The sequence below is a fragment of the Cervus elaphus genome, chromosome 4, assembly GCF_910594005.1.
Source record: "Cervus elaphus chromosome 4, mCerEla1.1, whole genome shotgun sequence".
NCBI classification, from domain to species: Eukaryota; Metazoa; Chordata; class Mammalia; order Artiodactyla; family Cervidae; genus Cervus; species Cervus elaphus.
This window is the reverse complement of record NC_057818.1, coordinates 55757120-55775215: the sequence shown is the minus strand read 5'-3', so window position 1 is coordinate 55775215 and position 18096 is coordinate 55757120. Positions and strand designations below refer to the sequence as shown.

The following is an 18096-nucleotide window of genomic DNA, read 5'->3' as shown; positions in this document are numbered from 1 at the left end:
TGACTCTTTGCGACCCCATGGACTGCAGCCTGCCAGACTCCTCTGTCCAGAGCTCTCCAGGCAAGAATACTGGAGTGGGTTGCCATGCCTTCCTCAGGGAATCCTCCCAACCCAGGGATCGAAACTGAGTCAGGTTCGACTGGCGTTGGCAGGCGGGTTCTTTACCACTAGCACCACCTGCGAAGCCCCTAAGGAAGTAAACAGGGCCTCTAAATGGCTCTCAGGAGATACAATATTACCAATATATGAACAGAAAGGTGTTCAGCCTCACAGGGATGCCAAGAAATGGAAATTCAAATTAAAAAAGACACTTGGAGAGGGTTTTCAAGTAAGAAAGAGATGTGACTGAAATGTTTTCGAAGCCAGTGCAGCTGTGTTCAGAGGAAATTTTAAGTGAACATAAATACTGGTATGTTAATTTTTTTAATATCCAAAAAGGAGTAAACATATTGGTTATCTCCATACTTTACACCAAACACATGAAAATCAGTATTGTAATCACTTAATCCAACTTAAGTCCACATTAGGGTTCCACACGAGGTCCTGCGGGCACGGGCATTGCCACGGTGTCAGTCGCCTGCCCACACGGTGGACGTGACCATGGCACAGTCCATGGCCCCGCCCCTCCGTGGCCAACCTGCTGATTCCATGACCTACGGACTTGGGGCGTCTTTGCCGCTGCCGGCCAGGCCTGGGGTTGAGTCCTGCCATCTCTGGGAGGCCCTCCGATGCCCCATCCTCACTTCTCGGGACTCCCCCTCCTTGCCAAGGTTATCTCCCCGAGATCTACCCTCTCAAATCCTATTTTCTTTCCCATTCTTCCATGAAATAAGGCCCCATCAAACCCAAAGCCTGAATTCTTTAGCTGCCTCAAACACCCCAACTGAGGGCAGGAAGAGTTTCATTGCCAAACCCTCCAAGGAGGCAAGCACCAAATATTTGGGCTCCACACTCCTGGAGCTATAAAGAAGGAGAGGGCAAAAATACGTGTCCACTGCAAGGCAGTCCAATGGTCCAGGCCTGCCAATCACAAACTTGTAAGTGGCCAACCCTCACACCTGTTTCCAAGGAACTACATGAACTCCTGTTCTCAGAAGGAGCCTGCGTTAGGTTCATTTCTCAGGTAGAACACTAAGGCACAGAGAGATTAAGTCACTTGTCCATGGTCACCCAGTTGGGAAGCTGAACAGCCTGGATTTAGACTCGGGAGTCTAAGCCTGTTGGGCCCGATGGGGCGGCAGGGACCCAAGTGGGGCTAGGGGTGGCTCCCTCTGGCCTGCCCCAGGTTGGCTGCGATGCCCACCCACTCGGGCAGGAAGGCCGCCTGGGGCTTAAAGACCATGTGGAATCGGGAGCCGGGCAGGGTGAAGTTGGCCAGGTAGACGGTGTTCCCCCCGGTGAGGTAGGCGGCCCAGATGCCGAAGGTGCCCACGGTGATGACGGTATGGTTACACTGCGTGAGGAGCGCAAAGTCCCTGGCCGGCGAGCCCTGCCGGCCGTTGCCTGCAAACACCACGTCCTGGTGGGAGCTGTTGATGTTCCTCCGGCACCAGGCCATGTCGTCGCTGGTAATCACGAAGAGCGGGCTGCGGTGGCGAGCGCGGAACCAGTCCAGGGCCTGCTCTAGGTATCGCCGGTCGGCCACCACGCCCTTCCACACGTTGGGCATGACGTGGACGTAGTCCCCTCGGCGCACGTGGACCCCCACGTAGGTGCTCGGCCGGCTGCCGTTCACCCGCAGACCCCGCAGGAAGTTCTGGGCCTCCTCACGCACGTGGGCGTGCAGGGTGAACTCCTGGAGGATCTCGGCGCGGAGGTGGTGGTAGAAGGTCCAGGAGCAGGGGTAGCCGGTGAGGCGCACGTACTCCCCGGGGATGTGGCGGTACTGCTCCTCCATCCAGTCCCTCAGATAATAGTTCTCCCAGGGGATGCTCCTGGCCGTGGCGTCGTGCAGGACCGGGAGGGTGATTCGGAAGATGGGGGCCAGCGTGCTGTGCATCTGGGGCGGGATGAAGGCGGCGCGCCCGTTCATCTTGGCCAGGGCGTACAGGGTGGCGTACTCCCCCATCTGGTTCCCCAGGCGGCCTATGGCGTTGATGGTGAACACGCCCCCATGCAGGTGTCTGGGGAACAAGACCACGCGACCTGCATAGGCCCAAGGGGTGGGCACCAGGGCCAGGCGCCGGTGGCAATGGAAAACAGTGGACACCGCAAAGATGACAAAGAGGAAGGAGAGGGTGGACGAGGAAGGGCAGGTGGCCCAGAATCTCATGGCGGCTGCGGGGAGGAGAGATGACTTAATTCAGGAGGGGTGGCCGGGCTGGCACGAGTTCCCTTTGTCACCCCCCAAACCAGTAGCTTATGCACTCACTCAGCCCATCCGGGCGTGTCCAATGGCCTCCTCCACGGAAGTTTCAGAGCACAGACCCTGAACCCCTCCGACCTGGGTTTAAATCTCAGCTCCAGCCTTTATAAAGCTGTGTGACTTTAGTCACGTTACTCCCCCTCTCTGAATCCCAGTTTCCTTGCCTGTTAAAAGGGGCAACTGGGAGTTTCCTGGCAGCTCAGTGGTTAAGACTCTGCCTTTCAAAGCAGGGGATGTGAGTTTGATCCCTGGTCAGGGAATTAAGACCCACAAGCTAATGTGATGCGATAAAACAAAAAAAGAGTGGAGGGGATGACGAAGTGGAACCATTTGAAAGTGCCAACATCCGGCCGTATATTTTCCTACACAGTCCTTTCCTGTGGTTCAACTCAACAGAACTACCTCAGCTATAAGGCTTTTAGGACAATGCTTAGCACACAGCAGGCACTCTGTAAGCCTTGGAAAATAAAGACTTCTGGAGTATTTACTATATGTAAACCTGAGCGCTCACAACCTATTAAGGCTGCATAGCGCAGAGGTTCAGAGCACAGACTCTGAGGCCAGACAGCCCAGGTTCACGGGCACACTCAGCCTCCTTCTGGTGGGCAGCCTGGAGCCTGTTCTCTAACTCTTGGAGCTCAGTCTTCTCCATAAAACGGGGGTAACCAAGCGCCTGCATGAAGGATGTTTCTGGAAGGCCCCCTGCATGGTAAGCGCTCCCTGCTTGTCAGTGGACATGGTGCATTCAAGCCATCTACAGAGGCCTTGACGCCCTTTCCCCTGACTCTGGGCAGGGCCTGTGATGGCCTTGGCCAATCAAATATGGCGGAAGTGACGTTGCGCCATTTCTCTCTTTTTTTTGACTGTGCCATACAGCTTGTGGGATCTTAGTTCCCTGACCAGGGATCAAACCTGTGCCCCCTGCAGCGGAAGTTCGGAGTCCTAACCTCTGGACCACGGGGGAAGACCCATAAAGAATGGATTTTTTGCAGGGGGAGGGTGCCATTTCTGGACCAGGACTTAAGGGTCTGCTGATTCCCAACTCCTGCTTCTGTAACATTCTCTCTGCCCGGTCACCTTGGTTTAGCTTTTGTATTAGGTCTCTGATGAGCCCTTCTTTTTTGTAGGTAAGCACTTTACTGAGATAATATTCCAATACCATACAATTCTCCCATATAAAGTGCAGAATAGCTTTTAGTATATTAGCAGAGTTGGGCAACCATCACAATTACTTTTAGAAAAATGTTATCACCCCCAAGCCAAACCCTGCACCCTTTAGCCATCCCCACCCCCAATCTTCCCCTCCTCTCCACCTCCTGCCAGCTAATCTACTTTCTGTCTCAGTGGATTACCTACTCTGCACATTGCATGTAAATGAATCACACGTTAAGGGCCCCTTTGTGACTGGCTTCATTCACTCTGTGTCATATTTCCCAGGCTCATCCATGTGGCAGCATGTCACTAATTTCTGATGTTCCCCTCCATGGTTCTGTCTCCTTTTACTTACCAGTTTATCAGTTCCAAGACATCTGGGTTGTTTTCCTTCTGGGTTATCAGGAATAACATTGCTATGAACATGCATGACCAAACACGTGGACCTCAGTTTTCACTTCCCTCGGGGATTTACCTGAGAGTAGAATTTCTGGGTCATGTGGTAACTAACTCTGTGTTTAACAGTTTGAGGAACTGCAGACTGGTTTCTGAGCAGCTGCCTTATTTTCCATTCCCACCAGCCGCGCATGAGGGCTCTGATTTCTCCACATCCTTGTCAACACTCGCCACGGTCTGTCTTTTTACCACGGTGGGGGTGCCATGCTAGCTCAGTGAAGCCGACACTTTTGAACTCACCCAGGTCCCTAGCAGTTCCATGGCTCTGACTGGGCCCCACGGACCTCAGCGTCCCCATCCGTGTAACAGGGTGGATGGTCCCTCCTTCAGGGGTCGCTTCTTTTCAGGCGTCTCTCCCCTTGCTCTCCCTGGGCTCCAAGAAGCGGTCTGCTCACAGAGCGTCTTCAGTGCGTCCTGACCCTCTCTGTCCCCTTCCCTTCTCTGCTCCCCTGACCAGCCATGTGTGGTTTCCCTGTGGCCAGGAGACCCCCAAGGCCCCTCCAGGAGCCCTGGATTGCGAGGCCCTCACCCTCCCTCAACTGGCTTCCATCGAACCCCCTCCAGGCTCCCCGTCTGTCCCTCCACCGGTCCCCATAAATGTCAGGGATCTGTGGGCCTCGCCTCCACTCTCCCCTCCTCCTCCTCCTATATTCCAGGGTCCCGCACTTTATTAATTTGACCCCTTTGGGAAATATGAACGCTCTCAGGCCCTCCTCAAAGGTCTCCCATTCAGCGTGGGTTCCCAGTGAGGTCAGATGACTCTTACCACACGAAGACTAAGTACACGTCATGCTCCCTCCCCAGGGTGTACAGGAAATGCCCTGCTCGCTGCTTTGATTTCTAAAAAGCCAATTAAATCTGTCCCTGAGCCCCTCTGCTCTCAGGCTGGTGGTAAGTGTGAAGTGAAGTGAAGTGAAAGTCACTCAGTCGTGTCTGACTTTTTGTGACCCCATGAACTATACAGTCCATAGAATTCTCAAGGCCAGAATACTGGAGTGGGTAGCCTATCCCTTTCTCCAGGAGATCTTCCCGATCCAGGAATCGAACCGGGGTCTCCTGCATTGCAGGCGGATTCTTTACCAGCTGAGCTATACTCTGTCCCAATCCGTGCCACAATCTGCCCATCTCAGGCCCTGCCTGGAGTCTTATACGAGGGGGCGGGCAGGGGGGAGCGGGGGAAGGACTTGAGCCTCTGGTCAGCTCACCCAGCTCAGTCAGAGCCCCAAGCAGCTCCCAAACCAGCAGGCAAGCTGAGCAGGGATTGGAGCCAGGACTACTAGGGAGGAGAAACCAGTTCAGGACAGAGGGAGCCCCCACTCAGGGTCACCTCCACCATGTGGGACCCATGCAGCTGCCTAGGGCCCCTGCTCTGCTCCAGCCATCTAGAAATTCTCCATGAACAAGGGCAAAGCAGCCAGTTTTCATTTTGCCCTGGGCTCTGCCAATCAGGTACTCAGATGGTAAAGAATCTGCCTGCGATGCAGGAGACTCAGGTTCAGTCCCTGGGTCGAGAAGATCCCCTGGAGAACGGAATGGCAACCGACTCCAGTATTCTTGCCTGGAGAATCCCATGGACAGAGGAACCTGGTGGGCTAAAATCGATGGTGTCACAAAGAGTCAGACACGACTGAGTGACTAACACTGCTAATCAGGTAGGAAGCCAGTCTGGCTGCTACATCTTTGAGTCTCAAGGGCTCCCTCTCCTGGTGGCTCATCAGCCTACACAGCTGAAAAGCCACGGGAAACAGTGAATCAAAGCTGATGAAGCCCGGGGCTGGTTTCGTGGCTTACATTCCGTTCCACAATTCCTTATCAATCACTTTTATGAAGATTGGAAGTGAACCCCAACCTGAGTTAAACTCATCTGGGGACAAAATTTTAACCAATGTGAGGCTATTCATAGACTTATTTTGGAGTGAATGCCCAATTGTTCTGCTTGTAGAAACAATAACATTTGATATGGTGAAGTTGAATGGTTCTATGAAGATCTACAAGACCTTCTAGAACTAACACCCCAAAAAGATGTCCTTTTCATTATAGGGGACTGGAATGCAAAAGTAGGAAGTCAGGAAACACCTGGAGTAACAGGCAAATTTGGCCTTGGAGAACAGAAAGCAGGGCAAAGGCTAATAGAATACTGCCAAGAGAATGCACTGGTCATAGAAAACACCCTCTTCCAATAAACAACACAAGAGAAGACTCTACATGTGGACATCACCAGATGGCCAATACCAAAATCAGACTGATTATATTCTTTGCAGCCAAAGATGGAGACGCTCTATACAGTCAGCAAAAACAAGATCGGGAGCTGACTGTGGCTCTGATCATGAACTCCTTATTGCCAAATTCAGACTGAAATTGAGGAAAGTGGGGAAAACTGCTAGACCACTCAGGTATGACCTAAATCAAATCCCTAATGATTATACAGTGGAAGTGAGAAATAGATTTAAGGGACTAGATCTGATACACAGAGTGCCTGATGAACTGTGGACAGAGGTTCGTGACATTGTCCAAGGGACAAGGATCAAGACCATCCCCAAGAAAAGGAAATGCAAAAAGGCAAAATGGTTGTCTGAGGAGGCCTTACAAATAGCTGGGCAAAGAAGAGAAGCCAAAGGCAAAGGAGAAAAGGAAAGCTATATCCATCTGAATGCAGAGTTCCAAAGAATAGCAAGGAGAGATAGAAAAGCCTTCCTCAGTGATCAGTACAAAGAAATAGAGGAAAACAATGGAATAGGAAAGACTAGAGATCTCTTCAAGAAAATTAGAGATACCAAGGGAACATTTCAGGCAAAGATGGGCTCAGTAAAGGACAGAAATGATACGGACCTAACAGAAGCAGAAGATATTAAGAAGAGGTGGCAATAACACACAGAACTATACGAAAAAGATCTTCACGACCCAGATAAGCATGATGGTGTGATCAACTCACCTAGAGCCAGACATCCTGGAATGTGAAGTCAAGTGGGCCTAAGGAAGCATCACTACAAAGCTAGTGGAGGTGACGGAATTCCAGTTGAGCTATTTCAAATCCTAAAAGATGATGCTGTGAAAGTGCTGCACTCAATATGTCAGCAAATTTGGAAACTCAGCAGTGGCCACAGGACTGGAAAAGGTCAGTTTTCATTCCAATCCCAAAGAAAGGCAGTGCCAAAGAATGCTCAAACTACCGTACAATGGCACTCATCCCACACACTAGTTAAAAGTAATGCTCAAAATTCTCCAAGCCAGGCTTCAACAAAACGTGAACTGTGAAATTCCAGATGTTCAAGCTGGCTTTAGAAAAGGCAGAGGAACCAGAGATCAAATTGCCAACATCCGCTGAATCATCAAAAAAGCAAGAGAGTTCCAGAAAAACATCTATTTCTGCTTTATTGACTATGCCAAAACCTTTGACCGTGTGGATCACAATAAACTGTGGAAAATTCTGAAAGAGATGGGAATACCAGACCACCTGACCTGCCTCTTGAGAAACCTGTATGCGGGTCAGAAAGCAACAGTTAGAACTGGACATGGAACAATAGACAGGTTCCAAATAGGAAAAGGAGTTTATTTACAAGGCTGTTTATTGTCACCCTGCTTATTTAATTTATATGCATCACAAGAAATGCTGGGCTGGATGAAGCACAAGCTGGAATCAAGATTGCTGGGAGAAATATCAATAACCTCAGATATGCAGATGACACCACCCTTATAGCAGAAAGTGAATAAGAACTAGAGAGCCTCTTGATGAAAGTGAAAGAGAAAAGTGAAAAAGTTGGCTTAAAACTCAACATTCAGAAAACTAAGATCATGGCATCTGGTCCCATCACTTCATGGCAAATAAATGGGGAAACAGTGTCAGACTTTATTTTTGGGGGCTCCAAAATCACTGCAGATGGTGACTGCAGCCATAAAATTAAAAGACACTTACTCTTTGGAAGAAAAGGTATGACCAACCTAGACAGCATATTAAAAAGCAGAGACATTGCTTTGTCAACCAAGGTCCATCTACTCAAGACTATGGTTTTTCTAATCATCATGTACGGATGTGAGAGTTGGACTATAAAGAATAAAGCTGACTGTGAAGGAATTGATGCTTTTGAACTGTGGTGTTGAAGAAGACTCTTGAGAGTCCGTTGAACTGCTAGGAAATCCAACCAGTCCATCCTAAAGGAGATCAGTCCTGGGTGTTCATTGGAAGGACTTGATGTTGAAGCTGAAACTCCAATACTTTGGTCACCAGATGTGAAGAACTGACTCATTGGAAAAGACCCTGATGCTGGGAAAGATTGAGGGCAGGAGGAGAAGGGGACAACAGAGGATGAGATGGTTGGATGGCATCACCAACTCAATGGACATGAGTTTGGGTGGATTCCGGGAGTTGGTGATGGACAGGGGGGCCTGGCGTGCTGTGGTTCATGGGGTGGCAGAGTCAGACACGACTGAGGTACTGAACTGAACTGATGGGATGCTGCCCAGACCCCACTGAGGGGTGTATAATATATAACCTGCACACCCCATGGTGGTGTCAAAACAGTTTCTGCAGCATGTCTGGTCCACACAGTTTCAGATATTAGACTGTAGGCTTATCTTCACTCATTTGGTCCTCATGATTTCCCATGAGGAAGGTACATTTTTATGCCGATTTAGTAGAAAAGGCAAGTACCGCACAGAGAGGTTAAGAAATTTGCTTTGGGTCACACAGCTAGGAAAGAGGTGAAGCCTGGATTTGAAACCAGTGTGGTTCAGGAATCTGGGATCCTGATTACTGTCTTGTCTTCTACTCTGCCCTGAGAAAGGGACACTCAGATGCACACTCTCAGTGCAGTTCTTGCTGAGTTGCTAAGTCGTGTCTGACTCTCTGTGACTGCATGGACTGTAGCCCACCAGGCTCCTCTGTCCATGGGATTTCCCAGGCAAGAATACTGGAGTGGGTTGCCATTTCCTTCTCCAGGGGATCTTCCCAACCCAGGGATGGAACCTGTGTCTCCTGCATTGGCAGGCGGATTTTTCATTGGCTCCTTCCAGCTCAGGTTATTAAAAACAAAAGTGAGAAAGCAAGTTTTCCTCCAGGAAACATTAGCTTAAGAAACTTCTAATTTCCGCAGGAGTTAGCCTGTCCCTCACACCGCCCGCCCCGGATCCCACATGTCCCCCCCTGATCTGAGGGTGTCTCTTTTTCTGGCAGCTAACCCCTCCTCACGGCTTACATTCAAATCCTATGTCCCCATGTGCCTCTGCCGCCGTGCGGGTCACGCAGAACCAGAAGCACAGCTGCCTCGGCTGCGCCCTCCCGCCGGAACAGTGGGTCCCCAAACCCCACGGGCCCGCACTGGGCCACAGTCAGTGCACTCAGGGCCACGGTAGCAAATACGTGCCCCATCGTCCCGAGGCCCCTGCCTTTCTCAGCGGGAAGTGATGAAAAATGTTGTCTTTCTAGTCAAAACCATTCGGGTATGTAATAGAGTTGAGGGCAACATTTCTGTGAAAATTTCACCCCTCAAGTCTTGAGGCCTCATAGTGAACTGGTCATGGGGAAGGCCGCTTTGAGCTCTGAACCCCTGCGGGGTCCCCGATTTCTCCCTCCAGCTGCTAGAACCACCGAGGTCCCAGGCATTGATTTCTCCTCCACCCCCACCCCACCAACTCAGAAAGCGGCCCAAGTCTTTGGGTTTCCAGGTGGCTGGTGTGACCCTTCAAAGGGCACTGACTTCTAGGGCTTGAAAGCGCCTGACCTTCATGCTCAGTTAACCCACAGCTGGCAGAAGGTTCCAGAGGGCAGGAGGGGCTGGCGTGGGGTCCCACCTCGATGTGAGCGGCCCTGACACCACCCCCCACCCCCAGCAGGTCTGCCCCTTCCTGATCGCAGCCACCACCACGTGGCGGGGCTGAGCCCCAGCCTGCCCGCCCTTAGGAGCCGTGGGGCAGGGGCTGGGTGTGAGTGGAGCGCGGACCCCAGATCCGGGAAGGCCATCTGGCCGCTGTCCCCTCCTACCTGTCTTGAGCTTCCTGGGCCAGCCTGCTCGGGGATGTCCAGCTGCGGGCCGCTGCGGGGCGATGGCGCTCATGTCCCACACCTTCCCGGGTGGCGTGGCTGCCTTGGCGAGGGGACTGGGGCGGGGTGGGGGGGCGGGGGTGGTGTTGGATTCTTAGGCTCTGCTCTGAGCTCCCGCCCAGAACCCCCACTAGCCCGGGGCCTGAGAACAGCCACTCCGCACTCACTCCCCGGAGCCCACGCTGGCCGCCAAGCTCCTGCGGGAGAGGAGGACATGTGAGCAGCTAGCTGCAGAGGACAGCCTCTTCCAGGGCACAGGTTTGGACGACGGCGGGGTGAAGGGTCGGGTGGGTGCCATAGAAACCAGGGAAGAGGAGCCTGCGTCCCAGAGGGACCCCCACACTGCCCAGGCGAGGGGCCTGATTCTGGATCTGGTGGGAACACAGCTAGTCTCTGCTCCTTAAATGGGGGTGGTCAGGGTGGGCTACAGTTCCCACAAGGGGCAGGGGCCGGGGGCCGGACATCTGGGCTCCCCAGTGGCAGGGGCTGGCTTCTCAATCCCCCAGGAACACTGGGGGACTCAACCCATCTGCCTGGCGTACTAAGGCCAGAAAGTGGTGGTGTCCCGTGAACCACCAGGAGAGAGGAGAGGAGAAAGAGAGAGGAGAGGAGAGAGAGAGGAGAGGTGGGAGATGGGGTGAGAGCCTTAACAAGGCAGGTGCCAGGGGACCAGGGCAAATGCCCGGGGCCAGAGCTCAAAATGGCGCCAGACTCCTCCTCGGGAGGGGTGGAGACCATGGCAGTCATCTTGGGCGGGGGAGGTGGTCTGCGCGCAGGGCGTCTGTACTGGGGACCCTGCGGGCAGTGAAATCAGGCTGGGGGGGATATGAGCCCACCGCACCCACTGGTGCCTCACAGACTCCCAGCAGGGGCCCACGCCCAGGTCCAGACTGACCCAGGGGCCTGGACAGTGGGGCCCAGAAGGGGTTCAAGGCCCCCAGACCTGAGGGAGCTCCCCACTGGGGGCTGCCAGCCCTGGACGGGGAGAGGGGAGCACTCCAGCACCAAGTCCTTCCTCAGTCGTGCCCTCCCAGGCCTGGAGTTCCGGCACCGCGGACGCCCTGGCCTCTAGCCCTGCCCTGTCCGGCCTCTCTGCTCCCTTGGCACTGGCCACCCCCAACATCTGTTCCCTCTTCTGCTCTGGGGATTTTACAGCCAGCGGGAATGTGGCGGCTCTGACTCGTGGACCCTGAGGCCTAGGATGGCAGTGGGAGCCGGGTGGGCTGAGATTATCAGGAAGTCCTCAGAAATGCAGCACACGGGGCCCTCCCATCCCAAGCGGGACACCAGGGCTTGACCTTCTCAGCCCCAAGCATTCCACACCAGCCTCCCAGCCCAAGCTTCCAGCCCCCAGACATCCCCACCGGGGTCCTTAGCACAGTCCTCTGGGTTCTGCGTCTGGGTGAGAAAGGGTTAAGGGTGGGTGGAGGCTGGGGGTGGGTGGCAGGGAGGCCTGGTTATTTGGTGATAATCCCCCTCCGTGCCCTGGGTGTGGAGAACGAGGTTAGGGCCCCATGTGGGAAAGGGGCCTCCCCTCTGATCCCTGATCCCCGAGGACCTGCCTCCTGCTTCTGATCCCCCCGGCCCAGCACCCCTGCTCTCCCCCCAGGTCAGGCCTGCTGCACTGCCGGCTCTCCTCCAGCTCTGCAGGTGTCTCGAAGGGCCCATGCCCGTCTGTCTGTCTGTCCCAGCCCCCAGGCTCTCCCGGGGACCCACTTCCCAACACCCTGTGGACTCCGGTTTCCCGACCGCCATCATTCTGGGCCTCGTGGTCTCCCCTTGCGTCCTCCTCGCCCCTCCTGGTTCCTCTCCCTGCCTGGCCCCTGCCCTACGCTTGCCTCGCCCCCTCTCCCTCCATCTGTCTGTCTGTGCTGTCTGCGCCCCTATCTGTCCCTGTCTCTGTTGCTTTGTCACTGAGTCTGCATCTGTCCGTAACTCCGCCTGCACCGCCTTGCTCCCCCCTTCTCCCCCTGGTCCTTGCTCAAGGTTTCCCCATCTGTCCCCCTCCCCGCCCTCTCCCCAGGGTCCCCTGCCCCTCTGACTGATAGCGCCGGGGTGTTAAGCTACGGATTAGTTCAGGCAAAATTCTCGATTTTGCTTGCGTTCTTTCCCCTTTGGCTTATGTAAACAGTAATTCTCCCCAGATGGAACTATTTTCCTCGCTCAGAAGCAGCCGGGAGAGGTCTGGGGCAGGGCCAGGGGTGGAATGCCGGGGTTCCTCAGGGAGCCTGGAGAGCGGGGTGGAGGCTGACCTCGGCGGGGCAGCCCGAGGCCCCAGCCCGGCCACTCCTCTCCTCTGCAGGTACTTGCCTCTGCTGGAACCATGCCCGTGACCTTTGCCCTCTGGCTCCTCCTGAGCCAGGCCAGCGCGGACCCGGACCCATGTTACCACCCTGGGGGCCGCCCCCGCTTCTGCCTCCCACCCGTGACCCAGCTGGCTGGCATGGCTGCCTCCTGTCCCCAGGCCTGTGGCCCCTCCCCGGGCGTGGACCTCGGCCCGCGGGCCCCCTGCAATGGCAGTCTGACCCTGGGCCTGGGGGGCCCTTTCCTCCTGTCGTCCGTCAGCCTGCGCTTCTGCACCCCAGGACCCCCAGCCCTGGTCCTGTCTGCTGCCTGGGCCATCGGAGGGCCCTGGAGGTCACTGTGGCGCAGGCCCGCCTGGCCGGGGGCATTGGGAGGGCCCGAGAGGGTGACCTTCCGGGTCCCAGCGGGCCCTAAGGCCAGCGTGGTGGCCAGTCACCTCCGCCTGGAGCTCGGGGGCCGAGGGGGGCTGGCAGCTGCGGGCGTGAGAGGCCGCTGCCAGTGCCACGGCCACGCTGCCCGCTGCGCTGCCCGCGACCGGCCGCCTCGCTGCCGCTGCCGCCACCACACCACCGGCCCGGGCTGTGAGAGCTGCCGGCCATCCCACCGCGACTGGCCTTGGCGGCCCGCCACGCCCCGGCACCCTCACCCTTGCCTGCGTGAGTCCTGGGCCCGCCCCGACCTGCCCTGACCCAGATCCAGGCCCATGAGGTCAGGAGGCTCTCTCCCGCCCCAGGGCTGCCTGCCCCTTGCTTCTCCCCACACTGTCCTCCGGCAGCACCCCTCTTGGCTCCCCCAACTCTTCCCCACCCCCTCTGCTGCTTCCATGCCCACAGGGGGGCTCCAGCCTCTCGGTGACACCTGATAACGGTGATGGTGACGTGGAGGACGCTTTCGGAGCCCCCGCCCAGGGCCTGGCTTGGCACAGGCGCTCGGGTGGTATTTAGTGAGAGGTTGCAGAAAAACCCAGGGCAGCTGGGTGTTTTTGGACTCATCAAATCAACCATGGTGGGGGAAGCTTCTACTCATTAGACACATTTTTATCCAGCACCTACTACGTGCCGGGCAGGGATTGCATCAGGCCCATTTTACAGACGAGGAGACTGAGGCTACAGCTGGGAAGTTCTGTGCGCAAGGACACGCAGTCAGCAGGTGGCAGGGCGGGAACGTGAGCTCAGGAGAACAAGCCCGAGGGTCCTGGCTTGTCCCGTGTGTGCTGTCGCACTAGATGCTCTAGGGCAGCGGACGGGGGCATGGCCTCAGCAGCCTGCCAGCCTGCTTGGGTTCAAAGCCCAGCTCGTCGGCTTCCTGGCTGTGTGACCCCCCAACTAGTGACCAAACCTCTCTGTGCCTCCATTTCCTCACCTGTACAGTGAGGAAAACAACAGTCCTTCCTCCACAGGCTGCAGTGGAAATTCAAAACATGAATATACCTAAAGTCCTTAGAATGCAGCCTGATACAGGACCTAGCACGGAGGTCCTGTGTAGCTCTTTTTAAACGCTTTCCGGGTAATTCGAATAAGTGGTAAGATTTGAGAGTCACTGCCTTTGAAATCTGACCAGTGCTCCCCAGCAAAATGTACATGGTAGGTGGTCCTCCTACGAGGAAGTAGATACTATAAGTGTCATCTTATAGCAAAGGAGTCTGAGCTGCAGAAAGGAGACGTCACTTGCCCACAGAAAGAGTGAGACACTTCCACGCGGCGGTCTGACTCTGTAGCCCACGCCCAGAGTTGCCACTCTTTACACCCCGCGTGTTCATCAGTCCCCTCGGGCTCACCCAGCTCCAGTCCAGAGCACCGCCCATTTTAAAGATGAGAATGAAGGGCTTCGGGGGCCCACACTCAACCCGGGGAACCCCAGGCAGTCTCTCTCCTGAGGGCGGTGGGGGGAAAGCTGGGAAAAGGGGGACAGAATGGGGCCTGAGGCGCCCTCGCTGCATCCTGTTCCCAGCCTGCTCCTGCAACCAGCACGCGCGACGCTGCAGGTTCAACTCGGAGCTGTTCAGGCTGTCTGGCGGCCGGAGTGGGGGCGTTTGTGAGCGGTGCCGCCACCACACAGCCGGGCGGCACTGCCACTACTGCCAGCCAGGGTTCTGGAGGGACCCCGGCCAGCCCATCAACAGCCGCAAGGCCTGCAGGGGTGAGTGCAGCCTGAAGCCCCACCTAGAGGAAAAGGCGGCAGGCAGGTCTGAGTGAGGAGGGACTGGGGGCTGGATCTATGGGGTCTGAGGGCGGAGGAGGCCAGGGACCAGGAGACCAGGGTCCGCGGGAGGAGGAGCTGGAGCCCGGACTCCTGGGTCTGAGGGCGGAGGGGGCAGGGAATTCCAGCTTCCCCAGTCTTGGGGAGGAAGAGGCTGGGAGCCCGCACCCCACCTCCCCAGCTCCTCTCCTCACGCAGCCTGCCAGTGCCATCCTATTGGGGCGACAGGCGGTACCTGCAACCAGACCAGTGGGCAGTGCTCCTGCAAGTTAGGGGTCACTGGCCTGACCTGCAACCGCTGCGGTCCTGGCTACCAGCAGAGCCGCTCCCCCAGGATGCCCTGCCAGCGTGAGTCCTGAGGGCCGGGGCCCCGAGTCCCCAGTGGGGCGGGGAAGGAGACAGCCAGACCTCCAGCGGGCAAGAGGGGTGAGGACCGGGTCCCTGGGAGACGGAAGCTAGAGACTGGAAGCGGGACTCTGTGGCCATGGGGAGGCGGAGCCTGAAGTCCAGTCTCTCAACCTGCAGAGGAACAGGCTAAGAGCCTGGATTCCTGGGTCTAAGAGAGGTCTTAAGACTAGGACTCCTGAGTCCAGAAACTGGCAAGGGACCAGAACTCCAGGTCCTGGGGGAGAAAGGCAAAGTGTGCTTCCACTCTTGGGCCTTAAAGGAACAGACTTATGTGGTTTAGATGCCTGGTTTCCTTGGGGGCAGCAGGGTGCTGGTGGGAGGTGCTAAAAGGCCCTACCTCTCCTTTGCTCTATCACAGGAATCCCAGAGGAGACAACCACCCTTGCTACAACCCCTCAAGCTTACAGCTTGGGTAAGACAGGCTGGCCTACAAATCCCTGGTAGCAAGAAGGATTGGGGATGGGGTGATTGGGCCACCAGGTGGGGATCCAGGGGTGGTCCACTAAGCGCAGTCCCAAGGGTTCAGGCACCCCAGCTGTCCATCAAGATGGACTGTGGGGGATGGGCAGGGGCAGAATGCTGTAGTCCAGGCCTCAGGAGCCCGACCCTCCCCAGACCCTCAGTGTCAAAACTATTGCAATACCTCGGACACCAGGATACACATGAGCCTTCGGAGGTACTGCCAGCAGGACTATGGTGAGTGCCGGGGAGAACAAAGGCCAGTGGGCCCACAGGGGCTCTAATCTGCCTCCAAGTCACTCTTTCCTCTGGGCTTCAGTTTCCTCATCTTAAATGGGAAGGGGTGTTGAACTCAAAGGGCCTTTTCTGATCTAGAACCTAAGGGGACAGGAGACAATGGGCGGAAGGGGGAGTGGGGAGGGATACTCCCTACCTTCCTAGGTCTCCTCTCTCCCCACGTTCGTGGCCTTGCAGAGTTTCACAGTCTCCTTCAGCCTGACGTCCCCAAGTTGGGGAGACGGCCTCCTGAGGATGGAAGGAAAAAGGCAAACTGGTTGAATGGAGGGGACCCTTGCGCTGTCTTGTCTGTCTCAGGTCCTCTGCCCTCCTTCAGGGCTGTAGCCCCATTCCCACAGACTCCCCCATAGTTTCCTAATCCACCAGTCTACACCAGCCCCCTGAGTCCAGGGCCTATGAGCTCAGCTCTCTTGGACACTTGAGTTCAGCCCAGCCCCAGTTACTGCCCCCAATGGTACAGGATCCCAGACCTCCCCTCCCTGAGGCTCACCATCTGGCCACTAGTATCCTTGAACTCCAAATGTGGAGGCTTCTCCCCCCACCTCCCACGGGGATCTTATAGCCCATAGACCCAGCTTGCCCACCAGAGCGCTGCTCCCAACAGATCTCATCTCACCCTCTTAGAGGGGACACTTCTCTGAATCACCACTAGTAAGACCTTGACCCTGGGCTTTAATCCTAGATGCAGATCCCGCCTAGGGCAATATCTCTGTTTTCCAGGGGCTCCGTGTGCTCCTAATACTTTCTGACTCTCTGGCATTAGAGACCTGGACCGGCCTTTTCTGCCTTGTTCCAGCCCCACCCACTGCAGGGTCCCGGGAGATCTCTAACCTTTAAGTCATTCCTATACCTGCGCTTTCTAATATGATCTCAAAAGCATCCCTGGTGGTGCTTGCATATTTCCTGGTGGGTACCTGGGTTCCTGGTCCAGCCTGACCGCCACTCCAGAGGGACCACCCACCTCCCCCTCCCCTTCACAATCACAATCCTGGGACCCAACCTCACACTCCAAACGCCCCGCCCTCCTTGTTTTGACCCGTGTCCTCAGAAAGACCTCACTCCTCACAGCACAGGGCCTCTCACCCTCAAAGCTTCAAGGTCTCTGTTCTTCTTGATGCGATTCTGGAAGTCCACCCTTGCGTCCCAGGCCCCTCCCCACCAAGACTAACCTCACTGGGCCTTCAAGCTACCCCCGGTCCAGGCCTGACCTCTCCCCTTCCCGCAGTGCTCCACGCGCAGGTGCTGGCGTCCGAGGCCGCAGACACGGCATGGCAGCGGCTGGCCGTGCGCGTGCTGGCCGTGTACAAGCAGCGAGCGCGGCCCGTGCGCCGTGGTAGCCAGGCCGCCTGGGTGCCCCGTGCCGATCTGACGTGCGGATGTTTGCGCCTGCGGCCCGCCAACCACTACCTGCTGCTGGGCAGCACGGCTGGCAGCCCAGATCCTACACGCCTTGTCCTCGACCGCCACGGCCTCGCGCTGCCCTGGAGGCCGCGCTGGGCCCGGCCGCTGCGGCGGCTGCAGCAGGAAGAGCACGCTGGGGGGTGCCGCGGCCTGCGGCCTTCGACCCCGAGCCCCGAACCCAGGCTCTAGAGCCGAAGCCCCGCGGCCTCGAATGACATCGAAGAAACTAGAAGCAACCACGGCAGGTGCCTTTTACCTCGACGCTGAGGCGTCCGTCAGCAAGCCAATCAGACGCCGGGGAATCCGCCTGACGTCACTGGCATGCGCCAGCATCCAGGAGTCAGGAAGGCCTTAACTAAAGGCGGTAGAACTCTTGGTCTCTGGCTCGGACTCTTGACCTTTGTCTTATGCAGCAAGTCCCCTCAATAAAGTCTCAACTCTTGGGGAATCTCGGCTCCAGACTGCTGATCTGCACTGGGAGAGTCTAGGAGGGGCAAATGATGAAGGCCATGAGGAAGTTGTGAAACCAAACATGGCTACAGAGGCTAGTCAGAGTTGTGTTGCTTAACCATTGGCTAAAGCCAGTGGAAGGGAGGGTGGCTAAAAAAGGCAGGAAACACACCTGAGAAAAGCACAGCAGTGTCGGATTTCTAGAAAGTTCCAAGTTAAGAAACACTTGATTACTAATGGCCCCAAGATGGTCTTAGAAAATAATAGAACTTTGAGTGACTATCTGAAGAGGATTCTGTTGGGTCCGCCCCGTCTTGAGGCCCAGCCTAAACCCTTTCCTGAGGGAACAGCCAATTGGGAGCCACAGAGCAGTCTGACTTCACTTGGTGCTAAACAAAATTGGATTCCACCCAGCATTTGGGTACCTACAGACCAGAGTGTTTGTTGCTCAGTCATGCTGACTCTTTGAGATCCCATGTATTGTAGCCTGCCAGGCTCCTCTGTCCATGAGATTCTCCAGGCAAGAATACTGGAGTGGGTTGCCCGTCCCTTCTCCAGGGGGTCTTTC

At 56.0% G+C, this 18096-nt stretch overlaps 2 protein-coding genes across 4 annotated transcripts; one reads left to right on the top strand and one right to left on the bottom strand.

Annotated features, from left to right (window-relative positions):
* Window positions 1-427: 427 nt before the first annotated feature.
* LOC122691131 (galactoside 2-alpha-L-fucosyltransferase SEC1) lies at window positions 428-17467 on the bottom strand. 3 transcript variants are annotated; one of them, XM_043897895.1, is made up of 4 exons: window positions 17335-17467; window positions 15814-15905; window positions 9951-10207; window positions 428-2277 (listed from the first exon to the last, which is right to left on the bottom strand). In XM_043897895.1, the coding sequence occupies exons 3-4, from the start codon at window positions 10021-10023 to the stop codon at window positions 1256-1258; spliced, it is 1095 nt and encodes a 364-aa protein (XP_043753830.1). In that variant the 5' UTR covers window positions 10024-10207; window positions 15814-15905; window positions 17335-17467; the 3' UTR covers window positions 428-1255. The 3 variants fall into 3 exon arrangements, with proteins under 3 accessions (XP_043753830.1, XP_043753831.1, XP_043753832.1); XM_043897896.1 differs by having other exon boundaries at window positions 9951-10066; XM_043897897.1 differs by lacking the exons at window positions 9951-10207; window positions 17335-17467 and adding an exon at window positions 17085-17117.
* Window positions 11341-17526, top strand: NTN5 (netrin 5). Its single transcript, XM_043897894.1, has 7 exons — window positions 11341-11412; window positions 12313-12970; window positions 14265-14453; window positions 14712-14861; window positions 15280-15333; window positions 15537-15617; window positions 16903-17526. The coding sequence occupies exons 2-7, from the start codon at window positions 12334-12336 to the stop codon at window positions 17265-17267; spliced, it is 1476 nt and encodes a 491-aa protein (XP_043753829.1). The 5' UTR covers window positions 11341-11412; window positions 12313-12333; the 3' UTR covers window positions 17268-17526.
* Window positions 17527-18096: the final 570 nt, after the last annotated feature.